At 35.6% G+C, this 16516-nt stretch overlaps 4 protein-coding genes across 5 annotated transcripts; 3 read left to right on the forward strand and 1 right to left on the reverse strand.

Annotated features, from left to right (window-relative positions):
- The first annotated feature begins 1832 nt into the window (after nucleotides 1-1832).
- On the forward strand, nucleotides 1833-3818 carry LOC108818385 (inositol polyphosphate multikinase alpha). 2 transcript variants are annotated; one of them, XM_018591343.2, is made up of 2 exons: nucleotides 1833-1970; nucleotides 2737-3818. In XM_018591343.2, the coding sequence occupies exon 2, from the start codon at nucleotides 2760-2762 to the stop codon at nucleotides 3612-3614; it is 855 nt and encodes a 284-aa protein (XP_018446845.1). In that variant the 5' UTR covers nucleotides 1833-1970; nucleotides 2737-2759; the 3' UTR covers nucleotides 3615-3818. The 2 variants fall into 2 exon arrangements, with proteins under 2 accessions (XP_018446845.1, XP_018446846.1); XM_018591344.2 differs by having other exon boundaries at nucleotides 1847-2346.
- A 146-nt stretch (nucleotides 3819-3964) lies between these two features.
- LOC108814860 (uncharacterized) lies at nucleotides 3965-7537 on the forward strand. The gene is made up of 12 exons (XM_018587493.2): nucleotides 3965-4123; nucleotides 4276-4383; nucleotides 4474-4737; nucleotides 4817-4961; nucleotides 5160-5338; nucleotides 5492-5732; nucleotides 5844-5942; nucleotides 6019-6164; nucleotides 6304-6414; nucleotides 6503-6591; nucleotides 6681-7218; nucleotides 7322-7537. Exons 1-11 carry the CDS (start codon nucleotides 4055-4057, stop codon nucleotides 7207-7209), a joined length of 1980 nt encoding a protein of 659 aa, XP_018442995.1. The 5' UTR covers nucleotides 3965-4054; the 3' UTR covers nucleotides 7210-7218; nucleotides 7322-7537.
- A 46-nt stretch (nucleotides 7538-7583) lies between these two features.
- LOC108814859 (respiratory burst oxidase homolog protein A) lies at nucleotides 7584-11443 on the reverse strand. The gene is made up of 12 exons (XM_018587492.2): nucleotides 10812-11443; nucleotides 10579-10735; nucleotides 10439-10487; nucleotides 10240-10353; nucleotides 9714-10139; nucleotides 9126-9509; nucleotides 8952-9047; nucleotides 8745-8860; nucleotides 8574-8676; nucleotides 8407-8480; nucleotides 7778-8331; nucleotides 7584-7693 (listed from the first exon to the last, which is right to left on the reverse strand). Exons 1-12 carry the CDS (start codon nucleotides 11347-11349, stop codon nucleotides 7584-7586), a joined length of 2721 nt encoding a protein of 906 aa, XP_018442994.1. The 5' UTR covers nucleotides 11350-11443.
- A 965-nt stretch (nucleotides 11444-12408) lies between these two features.
- On the forward strand, nucleotides 12409-14201 carry LOC108816888 (pectinesterase PPME1). Its single transcript, XM_018589448.2, has 5 exons — nucleotides 12409-12697; nucleotides 12789-13064; nucleotides 13183-13389; nucleotides 13476-13714; nucleotides 13790-14201. The coding sequence occupies exons 1-5, from the start codon at nucleotides 12494-12496 to the stop codon at nucleotides 13959-13961; spliced, it is 1098 nt and encodes a 365-aa protein (XP_018444950.1). The 5' UTR covers nucleotides 12409-12493; the 3' UTR covers nucleotides 13962-14201.
- The last annotated feature ends 2315 nt before the right edge of the window (nucleotides 14202-16516 follow it).

Consider the following 16516-nt stretch of genomic DNA (forward strand, 5'->3'; position numbering starts at 1 on the left):
TACTCAAAATACTTATTTGCTCCATATATTTGTACTACATTGTATACATGTCCAAATTAAGAACTTGATAGAAAATCAAACCAAGCCAATTAAATAAATAAATCAAATATTCAAGTAGACAATACCAAGCTTTAAAAAACTGGTCATGTTACACTAATATTTTGAAAACAGAACGATTTACAAATATCACACAATACTTTTATGAACATTTTAAAAATCATGATCTCTCATTTAAAACATATATAAATTTGATACTATTAACATATTCAACTAAATTTACCATGATAAAAATATATTCCATAAAGAAATATTAATTAACAAATAAAAAGATCATTATCTTAACATACCATAAAGTCTTCATTTTGTTTCCACTTTTTAATTGAAAAAAAAATCTAAATACACAAAATCAATTTAGATTTTCCATAACAATTCTAAATCTTTTATCCTTCACTTAAAATTCCCCATGAAACAAAAGAACATTTCATCAACAATAAACCATAAAATCCTCATTTTTCCATGTTTTTATTATAAAGTGAATAAATTCAAAAAAAAAGATCAATTTAGTTTTCCATAACAACTCCAAACTTTTTATATCTTTACTTAAATATACGAATTGATTTAGGATTGCATAATTACCATAACCAAAATGTTATCACGATTTTGGAAATGAATGATGTTCATTTTCTAACATCATAGAGAATTGATTAAAGTACCACTTTCTTAATACACATTTTCATCTTTATGTTAACCACATTTACTTTTGTTTCTAAAGAATTAAATAGACATTTATAAACTTAAGTTTAACTAATCTAAACTTAGGTATTTATTTTTATTTTTAAATAAGTAAATAGACACTTATAATCATAAACCATAAAGTTAACAAATCTAAACTTAGAATTTAGATTTGAGGGATAGAGTTTTGAAATGTGAGGTTTAGAATTTTGATAAATATATAAATAAAATTTTAAAATAATATAAAATTAAAATAGTTTCAAACATAATTTTAAAATTTTGGAGAAAATTTGAAAAAATTGTTTTCGCAAATCCAAAATTTTTATAGAAAATTCGAATTTGAAAAGGTGTAATTTAAAAACTAGAAAAATTTATTATTTTTATTTAAATAATTATTTATATTTTTATTAAGTAAGGATATAAATATCGTTTGCCTCTCTAGTGAAATGAAACCTCGTATTTAGGTATTTTTAAAATTGTCTATATAAAAAATAAACATAAATAATACTTAATAGTACCAAATGAAATGTAAAAGTGAAATTTTCCCTACTTTAAGTCATACATTGGTTCTTTGACCATTCTAGCACCAAAATATATTAATTGTTATTATGTTTGATATTCAATAGCTCGATTAATATATATCTTTTTCATTTATCATATCTATAAATACTTTAATACTGTTTAAAATTAGTATGTTTCAATATTGTAAAATTTTCATAAATATTATCTAAAATAAATACAAAATAATTTAAATCAATGAATCTTTCCATATATTAAATCGTCTAATAATCAAAAACAAATTGATTCATTAAATAAATAATAAAAGTTATACACAAATGGTTTGAAATAATTAGATAATAAATATTTAAATTATATCATTATTTTGTCTGAAAAAGTTATATTAATATTTTTAAATATCTAGTTACTTATCATTGTGATATTGAAGTTTAGTTATTCCATTTTAAAGTATGACACATGTCGTAAATAAACACCAACCGTGTTGAGTTTTCGACCTCTACATCCAAATTATTAAAAAAAATAAAAATCAAAAAAGAGCCAATAACAATTAATTTAATTATTAAATTTATGTGTATATATTCATCCAGCTAGATCGCTTCGGAGCCTCAGAAAAGAAAGACACGAACAGAGACAACGCTCTCTCATCTGCGAATCGTAATCCTTGTTATCGTCTTCCTCATCGTTCTCCGTCACGATTTATTTCTTCTAACTTTTGTTCGGTAAAATCTTTACTTCGTTTAACCACAAATGTTCCTTCCATTACTGTTTTACTTGAATCTATAATAAAGTTTTTTCTTTTCGCAAACGGATCCTACCTTTTTTTTTTGCTAAAAGTTCTTAACCTTTTCTGCGTTTTTAGCAATAGATCCCACGAAAGTTTCTTTTTTTTTTTTAATTGATACTTGGATTCGCGGAATTTTATTATTTAGGGTATAAGTTTGTTTCCATTCACTTTATTCTCTTGTTCTACAAGCGATGCTGGATTTTTCTCGTTTTTTTTAATATTTTCCTTTGTAAATGAGAAGAGAATTGAAGAACCCTAAATCTGATTTCTCGATGGAACACGTGGTATTGATGATTCAGAATCTCCCTATGGTAAAGTTAGAATATTTAGTTCTGCAAGTAGAGTATGTATGCTGTGGTGGATTCTCATTTATGTGTATGTGATGGTGATTGATTTGCAAAGCTGTATCTATTTTTAAGTTCCTGAGCTGTTCTTGTTTATTGGTTTCAGATATCTTCAGAAAGGTGATTACTTTTAGGGATTAGTATCCTCTGTGTGTTGCATTATCAGGATCTTTCCTATTAGGGTTCATATCTATAGCTTGGTCTTCTTAAATTGTGACAACGTTAAGTTTAGCTTACTGCGTGTGATGGACTCTGTCTCTTCCTGAACCTTTGTTGTCTGATTGAAAACTGAAGTTCCAGATTTTGTGTTCTTTGGATTAGGAGTGGGTTCTAATTATCTGATTACTTAATCTTCAGGTTTTCATCGTACTCTGGGCAAGATGCATCTCAAGGCCCCTGAACATCAGGTTGCAGGACACATTGCTAAAGACGGGAAGCCTGGTCCTCTAGTCGACGACAAGGGCCGGTTCTTCAAGCCACTCCAGGGGGATTCTCGTGGTGAAATCGAGGTCAAGTTCTACGAATCTTTCTCCTCAAACACAGAGGTCCCTGCTCACATCCGTAGATACTTCCCAGTGTATCACGGCACTCAAGCTGTTGAAAGCTCTGATGGAGCAGCCATGATTGTGCTGGAGAATCTCCTTTCGAAGTACTCTAAGCCATCGGTGATGGATGTCAAGATGGGTTCGAGAACATGGTACCCTGAAGCATCCGAAGAATACATCCAAAAATGCTTGAGGAAAGACGCTAGGAGCACCACCGTGTCCTCTGGTTTCAGGATCTCTGGCTTCGAGGTGTACGACCACAAGGAACTGAGTTTCTGGAAGCCCGACAGGAAGCTTCTGAACGGGATCAAAGTCGACGGCGTGAGACTGGCTCTTCGGAAGTTCGTATCTTCCAACACACTCTCTGACACCAGCTCGAAACCCGACTCTGCTTTTGCGTCTAGCGTTTACGGCGGTTCCAACGGGATCTTGACGCAGCTGTTGGAGCTCAAGACGTGGTTCGAGAACCAGACGTTCTACCATTTCAACTCGTGTTCGATTCTGATAATCTACGAGAACGAGTCCATACAAGATGGTGATGCTCGAGCACAAGTCAAGCTGGTGGATTTCGCTCATGTTCATGATGGTAATGGCGTCATCGACCATAACTTCTTGGGTGGGCTCTGTTCTTTCATCAACTTCGTTCGTGATATTCTTCAGAGCTCAGATGATCAGTCTACACAAGACTGAAGAGTATTTACATATACATGGCACCACTGAAGGAGCATTAGATTTAAAGTTTTTTTTTATATTACTTTTGGGTTGGCTGATTCATTTTTGTGGATTTATACCATGTCTCCCTCGAATATTCTTGGTTATCTAAAGAGTATACATACATTCGTACTACTCTTTTGTCTTCTCTTCATATATGCTAAGTTTTCAGCTTTTGGACTATGCCATTCTTTGATAAAAAAAAAGGACTATGCCATTCATTGCGAGTTGTGAAAAATAATACCACAGAAAAAAATTTAAGGGCCAGAATCGAATATTCCTAGAAGTATAGGGACTGAAATGAAAATCGGGCGTCATTCATTTAAATTTTAAACAACTCTGCTCTGCTTTCTCACTTTTCAAATTCCCATCTCGCGCGAATCGTTAGGTGGAGGAAGAAGACGAGGATTGACTGAGAAATGGTGCTAGTATGCTTCGTCTTGGATCTGCGTAACATCTCTCCGTCTCTGATCGGAGATCTAAAGCAGGTCTCTCTCTAATCGCTACGATTTCTTTCCACCGTCAGTAGAATTTTCTGTTCGTTGATCGAATTTGATTCTCGTATTAGCGTATTGTATGAAGCTCGAAATCGATTGTTGCTTCAATCGAATTTGATATTTTCTGCTGCGAATTTTTGTAGTCGTTTCTGAATCTCGCCAATCTACACGCTATTTCGTCGTCTCCGGTAGATGCTGATCGGATTGGTTTGTGTTATATCCTGAAGGATCGGATTTCTGGAAGCGATCAGGTTAAAACTCATCTATCGTTGCTTCCTTTCTAATTTTTTCGGTGATTGTGTGTGTGTGTGGTTTGTTTACGTTTTTGATGGATCTAGCAGTTCAAATTTGCGTACACTCCCAGTGGGAACTTCTGTCTACGTGACTTCCATCACGCTGTAAACAGCTTGCCTATGGATGCGTTTCTACCGGAGATAGATGAATCGGGAGCCGTATCTTGCGGAGGTGTGTCTCTTAAGCTATCGAGTGTTCTGTGTGATCGAGCTATGTACTCATGGGGAGGTAGAGACATCATGAGGAAAGTTATCGTTCTGAGTTCATGCTTCCCTAAAGATATGGATTCTGAAGCGAGGAACACTCTTATGGTCAGCCAAATACTGTATTTGTTAGTGCTTTATCTAGCTTGTTTTCTCAGTTGTAAGTCTTTTTTTTTTTTGGCTTCAGGCTGCAGCAGATAAATGTGTGTCGGTTGAGTTTCTTTTGCTTGATAAGAGAGCAAGTCATTTGAGCTATACGCAGGAGAAGACTAATAGATTCCTCAGATGTCTCTCGGATCTTGACAATTGTTCATTTCAGACCTGCATCCCAGGTAGGTTCCAAATAACAAACAGTGACTAAAGTTTATCAGATTTTGTTGTCTTGCTGTTTGTAGTAGTTTTTCTTTGCCTCCCATAAGATTTTCAGGCTAGCTTAATCATTTAAATCTGGTATCTGTAATGAGGCAACGCAAGGATAGATCCTCAACATTTCCGGAGATAGGATACTGATCCATTTTGTGAAATTTCAGATGGAAAATCACTTCGTGGCCTTGAAAATAAATGGCTTCAGGATATAAAGGATGACACTGGAGAATCACTGCAGGTCCAATTTATCTTCAAACGCAACCTTGTTGGCTCAGTGAACAAGATCTTCTGCAATCTCAGTGCAGCCACAAATCAGATTGTCGACGGATTTAAACCTTGTCAAGTACTGAGCCATTACCCTAAATTTGAATATTTTATCTCTCAATAAGCTTGCACTTTGCGTTCTTAGGCGGATATTGGATATGTTCATATTGTATCACGTCAGCTTAATGCTTTGTCCACAACTTGTTTTCATCCTCTTTGTTGCTTTTGACAGACATGCAGGTGTCACGGAATCCCAGTGCGAGATTCAGTGGAAGTCACAACAGAGAAGCTGCAATGCTCTGTAACGAATCATGATCTTGGGAAGTATGATATTATTGAAAGTTCTGTGAAAGTTGGTGAGAGAACTGTTCTGTTTTTGCCTTCAATACATAGCCTCCCGAAACTTCATCCAATTTCTTCCAAGATCGATTTCACTATCATTGAGAGGACTAATCTAACTTCTATCAATGAAGGTAATGGTTTTTAGCTACTCGAAGTGATATTCTTTCCAGTTCGGTCTCATATTTTGACTTTGTTTCATTACTCCAAAATAGAAAACTTGATTCAAGTATACTTTGACGTAGGCATAATTATTGGGAGGCCTTACATTGTGAGCCCTTCAACTTGTCATGAAACGGAAGATTCTTCAGAAGAAATGGATCAACAAGATCTGAACACTCAGAGTAAGCAGACTGTTTCCCTACAGAAACCCACATTGCAGTATTGCTTCATAGCTTTCCTAAGCAGCTAGAAATGCAGTTTTTCAGGGACTATGTGGTGCACTATATTCAATGGACCAAGGATTGGTTTGTTCTTCAGACTGTAATCTAGACACCAGGAAAGTCGTGGAGTTTCATTGTTATTACATTCTTCAACCGTCTGAAAACGGTCCAATGCTTCTGAGGGTAAAAATTCATTACCTTCACTCTCTTCCTTGACAAATAACAGTAGCATCCTGAATAGTATTCTCCTCATGATATAGCAAAGTTGTTATGACTTGAATTTGTTTAGTTTCTTAGTTTAACAAAAAAAATCTGTTTGCAGAGATTGGCAGGGTCAGAGGAAGTCCTTCCTATTTCTACCAGTGTCAATCAGTTTGCTGAATCCTCTATTCCTAGAGAAATCGAGATTTCTGTCAAAGGCGCTTTGTTAGAGGTCGCTTTCATTACAGTCTGTTGATAGTCATAGATAGTTGTATTTAGTCCTCTAACTTTCTTTTCTTTATTTTGTTCTACTTGAGCAGATTGAATCAATAGACTACAATCCTCTGACACACAACAGAGGCTTCCACCAAACATTGAACCTCATTGTGAAAGAAAGTCTTCAATTTGGGTGATTGTTCTCTTCCTTTATTCTCATCTTCAGTGCTAACCTCCATGAAAATCTGTTACAACTCTCTTAAGTTTTGTTGTTTGTGGCAGTTCACTACATTCACACTTGGACGACGCAACATGCGAAGTGAGCTCAGTTGTTTCAGATCCTGCAGTTCCGATGGCACAGACATTCCCATGCATAATAAATCCACCCATAGAAGAAGAAACACGTCAGGAAATCCAGATAACTGATGAAGAAGACGAAGCAACAGCTTCCATTACTAAAGAATGGGAACAAATAGTAGTCACTGAGTCTCGCATTAAGTCTCCTTCTCCGGTTTTGACTACGCCCAAACCAAATACAAACTGTCCGTTTCTGTCACCTAACAACAAGCAGGCCGATATGAAAACGTCCATGATATTGGAAAGACTTGAAGCTCCGAGAAAGATGAGAGGGAAAGTTGGATCACCAAGCGTAGCAGTCACAAGTAGCCAAACCTCACCGGATGTCTCAGTCTTGTCTCAGAAGAAGCCTCTGATTCCTTTTCAGACAAGTCAGGTTTCAAACCACCAGACTATTTCATCAAGCCAGCTCATGAAACCTAGCTTCCAAAGGCTGAAACGAAAACATAAGTGAGCTTTAATGGTACGACGCTTCTCTTCCTCTGTATATCTTGAGAATCCAGTACAGATGGTTGTGAAAGTTCAAAAGAGTTTTTATACATTTTTTTTTTTTTGCGTTGAGACAGCGTATAGGAGAGGAAGAACAAGTCAATATCCTATCTCGAAGAGACTTGAAGTTCGGAGAAAAGGTAACAAATCACAGTATAGAAATGTTCTGCATTTGCGTTGAATGATACGAACATGATTAGTTTGTACAAGAACCAAAACTGTATTAAATCACAGTATCTGTACAATTTCTATACAAAGTTCTTCAACCATTAAGGCAATAACTCAATAAGCTCTTTTCAAGGCTCTTAGAAATTTACATATATATATATTACGTTATTCTTAGAAATTTTCTTTATGGAAACAGAACTTGGTGGAAGTATTATGAGAGAAATCCAGTGCTAAGTGTCTCAGCTCTTTAACTAATCCAGCTGCTCCGCAATAAAACACTCCTGTCAAAATATATCAACACACATTTTTATATCATTTTGCATTTAGTTTATATTGTGGATGAGTGTGGTTTCTATGAAACTCACCAACTCTAGTCTTAGGATGCTTCACAGCGATTCTTTTGTAAACACTTCTCCAGTTTGGCCTAGCGAAATGGGACATGACACGTGTCCCTGACACAACGTCCACTCCATGCTTAGCATGGTTCAGCGACTGGAGCATCGTGATCAGTGCGGACCTCGCGTCTCCTTCCTCGTAGACGCTGGTGCAGTAATTATGCAGCTCAATGACCTTGTTGCGGTCTGTTAACGCCACTTCGTCCATCACGTTCTTGAACCAGTCAAAAGATCCTTGCTCTCTTGTGACCCAGTAGAAGTAAGCTCTCTTGGTTCTAAACGTCTCACTTCTTCTCGCTGGGGAAAGAGGAGGTGTGACCATGTTGTGAATCGGTGACTGTCTTCGGTTACTGTTTCGTCCTTCTTCTATATCTCCGTTGCCTTTTATGTTATTGATAATGTCCTTGACAATGCTTATCATTGGAGTAGCTCCGATTCCTAGACCCACAAGTAGAACAACTTCGAAATTCTTGTAGTCTTGTGCTGGTGCTCCGTATGGACCGTCGATTAGGATTCTTGGAAAACTAAACAGATCACAGTTTCAAAGTTAAAGCAGCTTAGTCTCATTAACTGATGGATAAGCTACTGATAAGACTTACTTAGGAATGTTATTCAGGAGCCTCGGGTCGGCTCTGTTCTGTCTGTTTTCATCAGGAAGGCGTGGCTTACACACCTGAGGATCACATACATACGAAGTAAACTACATACTTTTGGACTCGATGGATCGCTTGTGTTTATGTTTAGTGGAGAAATTGGAGTACAGTACCTCAGAGAATAGTTGTCTTAATTGCTTAGTCCAGTCTCCTAATACCCTAATGTGGACACTCAGGTAATCATCTGCTGGAGCCGAGGTAATTGAGAATGGATGCCTGTTTACATGCAAACCACTTTTCAGTTTGCTTCCATGAATGTCTCTTGGATTAATTTTTGTTATTACCATTCTAATGAAGAAACTTCAGAACAGTTGAGGTACATGTATTGTCCGCTTTTGTATCTGAAGTTGCTCGGTCTTGACATTTGAAGCGACAAGACATTCCCTGGTAATACAGCAACCTGTTGAAGAATTAAAGGTAATGAATAAGTATGTTCATCCTCCAAAGTTCTTCTATATTTCAATATAGAAATGTTTATAGTTAGATTCCACCTTAAGTATTGAAACAGCCTCGATGCCTGATCTGAACGCACGAATCAACCTTTCAGACAAGTAAAGAACGACTGGTACCATCAAATACATCCATGTCTAGTAAATCACATGAAAACCAAAATTAGAGTCCATATGGAATCAGTTACATCTTTGTACAGATTGTAAGTTACTAACCGTTTTCTTGGACCATTCCTTGATTAGGTAAACATAGTATCCGTGAACAATGAGGAGCGAGTAGACGATAACAAACAAGTGGTGAGAGTACCAGAAGGCGTTGAAGCCTGTTATTTTCTTCAATGGTCCAGGAAGATTGAGCTTATTGCGTCTGAACCATGGTGTAGCCAATGTGAAGGCTATAGTCATTAGTATAACCATTGCAATCCCTGTAACTCCTTCCACAGACTGCACAAAGTCCATATATCTCTTTCTCTGTACCCCAAAATACTTAACCATTGGCTCATACGTCTCTTCATCTGCAGCGATCAACCTGGGGAAATCGCAGGCCAAGTGAGATGTGGCATGGATTGCTACTCCAATTGAAATTCCTATTGCTATAACCTGTGTAAGATTCAATCATAGGCTTTCATATTATAATTTAATATGGAACCTTTTTTTTATAATTTAGGCCATGTTTATTGTAGGGTTCTTATGATAAGGTTCTTAGCGTAATATAAGAACCTCTCTTAATTTTTAACTAAAAAAAATTAGGAACCCCACCCTAAGAACCCTACAATAAACATGCCTTTAGGAAGCTAACATTACCTTGTGAAAATTGAGGCTGTCATCGAAAGGAACAACAGAACTTAACACGGTTTTGGTCCGGAGCCAAGTGATGGTGTTCCTACAAACGGGTAACAAAATCAAAGCCATGTTTAGTTTAAGGGTCTCTGCAGCTCCTTTGGCTACACAAACACAAACTCCCATAACTTGGTAAGGGGATCTCTTCTTATACTGCATGAACTTCCACGTGAACAGCCCGGACATAACACCTATCCATAGAGCCATCACCCACACTCTCTTCCAGTTATCCAACACAAGATACTTCACCCCTCTGAAAACACGCTCCCCGAGATTCCTACTTTGTGATATCCTGAGGTTATGACTTAGCATCTTGCTTAGGTTCTTTGTCTCCCCGTCTCTTATATTCTCCATCGGCGCTTGCAGCAGCAGTACCTCGAGATTATCTATCTGTTTGGCATTTTTTAACGACTCACATCAAAAAAGCACTCACAAACTAGACTTCTTTTTTTTCTAGCTAAGAGAAATAAAACGAACCTCATTCACATACCATGATGTACCCGTAATGATAGGGATCTAATGTCTCCATAATCAAAGCAGCATACTCATCCGCTTGTCTCCGAATGTTCTCCAGTTCGTTTGCAGAAGCACTTAAACTTATAATCTGTATATGATGGGGAAAACAAAAACTAATCAAAAATTTTAATACTCATCACTATAAAAACAAAAAAAAACAAAAAAGATTATACCTCTTTTACTTCGGCTTCATTTAACTTCCCATCCGCATCTCTATCCACCCTGCAAATTCATACCACACTTGAGATATATATATATATATAATGTTCACGAGGGATATATATAAAGGGAATGGTTTGAAGGAAAACATTACATGGCAAAGAAAATTCGTAGCCTAGAGTCAAAATCCTGATCAGTGATCTGCTTCCAAAAATTTTCAAGCTGCCTCTTGTTTATAGAATCTCCACTTACATTTTCCCTCCTACGTAACGCGTCGAACAATGCCAAAGCAAAGTCCTTTGAATTAATCCCTGCATGTATCGAAAGTACTTCCAACTTTAGTAAAAGTTGGGATGATTTTTGAAACTTGGCTTCTGCTTTTTTTACCTATACATTCACCGAATCTCGAACGGTGTAGTAAACCGTAGGTGTTCACGGTGATGTGGTGGAACCGTTTCTCGACTCCAGGCCAACCCGCGACGCCATCAGTCTTGGTGATGAACTTGAGACCCTTGAGCGCTTGCTCTGCCCGAGACTTCGAGCGCCGGAACTTAGCCAGCGGCGGGAGCGGCGGCTTTCTCGCCGCCGAGGAGGACGAAGCAGAGACAGAGGAAGCAACTCGTTTAAGTTTGGTTGAAACCGAAGAGGCTATACGTTTCAGACCCGAGTTGCTGCTCCTTCTCCCTGAAGGGTCTTGTCTCAGAAGTGATCCGGTGGTGCCCGTATGGTCCGGTGACGTCAAGCCGTACACGGAGACGTAGTCGTCGTGGATGTCTAGCGATATCTCCACGTAAGGTTGATCTTCCTCGTGGTATCTGCTCGTTGACGCTTTGTTCTTGATAGTCGCCGACGACTGGTCGCTGTACGGCTTCTCTGTGCCGCTTGGGTAGTAGGATCTCGCGTCTTCGAACCCTAGCTTTTGCATTTCACTTTGTGGATCACCTCAAATCTTTTCTTCAACCTCTCTGGCTTTTGTGCACCGCCGAGAAGAAGAAGATGAAATATTGGAAGAACAGAGAGGTTTGAATAAACGAACTTTTAGATTATTTCTTTATTTAATTTGATTAAATAATATGGAATACCAAAAAGCATACACTAACTTGTAGCCGGTGGTTATTCAATACACTAATTACTTTGAATCTTTACTAATTCAGAAATTTTCAAACTAGCATGAAAGTGGACTAATATTTTTTTAATTGTTGTTTTGTTGGGGTTGGTTAGAAGTTTTCTATGAGTTTGCTCAAAACTCCCGCGCATTACCGGGCCACGTCCAATATGAGACACAATAAAAGTGGTCAGCATATTCAAAAATCTAATGTGTTCTCTATCTATCGTCATATACTATCTAAAGTTATATTTAATCAAACATCGTCATATACTATCTGTCGGACATTTAAAATTATTTATCCAACCCACTGGATTAATAAACATAGCATTTTCTATTCACCAACCAGTTGCAAACAATACTAGCTGTAAGAGAATATGTCAAAGAATTTTTCAAAAGAAAATATAAAAGAGAATATGTCAAAGAATAATGACATTGACTTTTTGGAAAATATTTAAAAAAAATTATTTGTATTAAGTTACGCATGCAGAAGATTTATCACGTAACTACATCTTTGGTAGTATGAAACTTTGATGAAAAGCATATAATACAGTCCATATGGAATGATTTAAATTTTTATATTTGGGATCAATCATAAGTTAAAAAAAAAGCACATTCAAAAATAGCCTCAAACGGATGAGAAAATAACAATGCTTAACAAAACACACAATAAAACAACAACACATTAAAAAAATAGCCTCAAACCTTTGAAAAAGTAAATGTATTCCAAAAAAGTTACACAGAAAAAGACAAGAGAAACTATAGGGAGATATAAAAATGGAAAACCACAAATAACAATAGTAAACAATAACGAAACCCTTGACATTGTCCGATTTCTGTAACACTATATATACCTGATGGCCATCTTCTCGTTAAATCATTAAGAAAAACAAAAAAAACTACAAAAATATAAATTTTTCTTTTTAATTTTAATAAAACAAAAAAATAAAACAAAAATAAAACAATGAGATGCACAAACGTGTCCATATTATTAGCCTTGGTGATGGTGTTTGTCACGCAGATGGTGTTGGCAGATGATGTAACACCAATTCCAGAGGCCAAAGTTCAAGTGGAGCAGTGGTTCAAGACCAACGTAGCTCCTTTGCCTTCGCGTAAAGGTCTAGATCCTGCTCTCGTAGCTGCTGAGGCTGAGCCACGTACCATCACCGTATGAAACAAACTTAATATATCCCCAAAAACAATAACCAAACCATGGAATAACAATTTAATTACAAAATTTTGAAATAATGTAATCGCAGGTGGATCCAAAGGGAGGTGAATTCAAAACACTAACGGACGCAATAAAGAGCGTTCCTGCAGCGAACACAAAGCGTGTGATCATCAAGATAGCCCCTGGCGAATACAGAGAGAAGGTCACCATCGACAGAAACAAACCCTTCATTACATTGATGGGAGATCCCAAGGCCATGCCGGTTATTACTTTCGACGGTACTGCCGCAAAGTTTGGTACCGTAGATAGTGCCACACTCATTATCTTATCCGACTATTTCATGGCTGTCAACATCGTCGTTAAGGTATATATATTTTACTACAACGTATGCTAACGGTACTAGTCAAAATGTAGATTCCAAAGCTTAGTCTCTATTTCGAATCAACAAATGCTTAAATAGATTTTTGTTTCTGCATACTTAGAATACAGCGCCGGCACCGGATGGTAAAGCGAAGGGAGCACAAGCTTTATCTATGAGAATCTCTGGAAACAAGGCTGCTTTCTACAACTGTAAATTCTACGGATTCCAAGACACAATTTGTGACGATACCGGAAACCATTTCTTCAAGGATTGTTACGTCGAAGGGACATTCGATTTCATCTTCGGAAGCGGGACCTCTCTTTACTTGGTACGTACAATAATACATTTTATGATGTCATCTTAGTCATTCTTAATATATGAAGTCTGACATCTCTTATACTTACCTAATCAAAGGGTACACAATTGCACGTGGTGGGAGATGGCATTAGAGTGATAACAGCGCATGCGGGAAAGACCGCAGACGAGAAGACCGGATACTCTTTCGTGCATTGCAAGGTGACTGGAGTTGGTCAAGGAATCTATTTGGGTAGGGCATGGATGAGCCACCCTAAGGTTGTCTACGCCTACACCGAGATGACCAGCGTAGTCAACCCATCTGGATGGCAAGAAAACAAGATAGCCGCACATGACAAGTAAGTCCAATGCTCATGTTACATGAAATGAGACCAAAGCTATATACGGTCCATTATTGTTTTTTTTTTGGGCAGGACCGTGTTCTATGGAGAGTACAAGTGCGTAGGAGAAGGAGCACAGACAGACAAGAGAGTTCCATTTACACAAAAGATTGACACTACTGTAGCTAACCGTTTCCTTACCCTCGGCTACATTGAAGGATCCAAGTGGCTTCTCCCACCTCCCGCTGTTGCGGCTTCAATATGAATCTAGTTTAAAACTAAAAACTATATACGTATATACTTATTCACCGAGAGAATGTATATCGGTGTATTTTTTGCTATTTGCGTTGGTTATATTTTTCCAAGAGTCCTCTCTTCTTAGATGAGACTTGCGTAATTTTGGTTTCATTACGATAATTCATAACCCTTGTATCTTGTCCTAGGGGTCCCAGTTCCCTTTAATTAATTATATATTATTATTATGATTGAAAGATCGTATTAATTTTCTGTTGGGAATTTGAAGTTTGATTTTTAATTTTAATATATATTCGTAAAACATTTACATAATATTATCAAACCTTATTCTTATTTCACTTTCGTAGAATAATTGTATGTGTACACCAAAAATCTTATACTCAAACTCGGAAAAATTGGGTATTCTTATTTTTATGGGAAATTTCGCTTTTACCACGTGCGATGTTTATAGTAAGAATATATTTATGTTAGACTCAACCAAAGAGCATTTGATACACATAAAGTATATACTATGCATTGATATATATAATAAACAATATATTTTGTTGCATGTTAAGAGAAAGATATCTTTTATGAAATGTTCAGCCGGTAAAACATACAAATAAACAATAAGGTATTCTTACTATAGCTTAATTGTCTATTGATTAAATCTAAACCACTATATGACATCCATCATAAACTGACTTACACATATCTGATCTATTAAAGAAGAAGTACAAATTAAGATTAACCTTTAAACTTGCACAATATTTACAATCCAATGTTACTAAGAATTAAACAAAATTTTCTTTAGTTAATGTTTATCTTTTCCAAAAAGTAAATAATTTCCTACAATAATTTGAACATTAATATACCAAACAAGTCATGTGTAGATACTTTTAAAATTATGCTTCAAAATGATTAATTGTTTAAAAATCGAATTCATTCTTTTTTAATCCAAACTACTTTCTATAATCTAGCTTACCAATAAATGATACTATATAAATTTATTAAGCTTACATCTTATTATCTTCTTTTCTACATTCTTTCATAAACTGAAATAAAATATATTTTTCAAATCCAGACTTCGATTATAAACTTTTAATTAATCTAATAAACATATACGAAAATATGTGACCAAAATCAGAGAGTATTCGTAATTTCTGTAGTATCATTTTTTATAATTTCTATAAATATTGCAAATTAGTTTTTCATTTATAAAATTTATAGCATAATGTTTTTTTTATAAATCTGTAGTTATATTTCTCATTATTTAATAAATAAAAATAAAAACCACAAAATAATAAAATTTACAACATATAAATAAAACAAATTAATCTGTTAATATATTATTGGTAATATATTTTAATATAAATAAAAATCCAATCATTTATAAACATTGATAAATAAATATAATAAGAAATATAGACGATATAATTGATGGTAGAAAGAAAATATAATTATTTAATGTAATAAATAAAATTTCATGTTTTAAAATGCCATTTTTAAAAAATTATGTAATACATGCGAACTATAAATATATATTATAAAAATTATAAAAAAATAATTTAGTTATAAAAAATGAAAATAAATACCAGTGCGTGCACGGTTCCAAGAAATAAAAAATACATTTGTACGGATATACAAGTCACATTTTAAAAATATGGATGATATCACGATGTAAACTATAAAATTATTTTGTTTAGAATTTTCATACTAAAATTATTTACACGAATAAATTTTAAAATATATATCATCATTATACATAGAATATTTATTTACAAAAAAGTTTAAACATCTACACGGATGCGCAGATCAAGCTCTAGTATATTTTTAAATTTCTCGTAACAACATATATATATATATGTTGTCGGAGTTCTCTTAACATGGTCTTTTTCCCAAATTATATTATAATAGAACAACAAAGTGAAATACATAGTCGACTACATAAGCTGTCCGAAGAAAAAGATATCCTCATAAACTAAATCCCATAAGAAGGGACCCTTAAACCCACACACCGAACACATAAACAATCAAACCAAGGTAAATTTCGAAACTTATATCCCCGATATACTGAAAGCTCAAAAGAGATGATGGAAAAAATAGTAAGCATGAAAATTAGAACCACCAGAGGCTTACAAAAAGAGACAAACGAAACGAGAATGAACCTCCAATAAAAACAAACCGCCGACACTTGAGAGTTTGACAACCAAACTAAAGAACAAAAACATGTCCACCCACCAAACCACACAGCAGGACGAGATATATCAAACCTCAAATCAGACCTTTTCACCGGAGAGAAATCAATAGTAACCAAAGTATCCTCGGAATGTTTTACCGTTGCAGCAAAAAACTCAAAAGAAACATACCACTCCACACCAAACTAGAACCAATTAGAGAAAGCCATAATCTTGAAATCACCATTCGAAGAAACAGCACAGGAGACGGGAAACCAAGCTCGGGATAAAGACACTTGAAAATGCATTTAAAGACACTAAGTCGACACAACGACTCAACCGAGAACATAAACTCTTTGCAGAAACGATGAATTGCAATGTAATTAGAATTGAAGAAAGTCGAAAGACG

Source organism: Raphanus sativus, chromosome 7 (assembly GCF_000801105.2).
Source record: "Raphanus sativus cultivar WK10039 chromosome 7, ASM80110v3, whole genome shotgun sequence".
In the NCBI taxonomy this organism is placed as follows: Eukaryota; Viridiplantae; Streptophyta; class Magnoliopsida; order Brassicales; family Brassicaceae; genus Raphanus; species Raphanus sativus.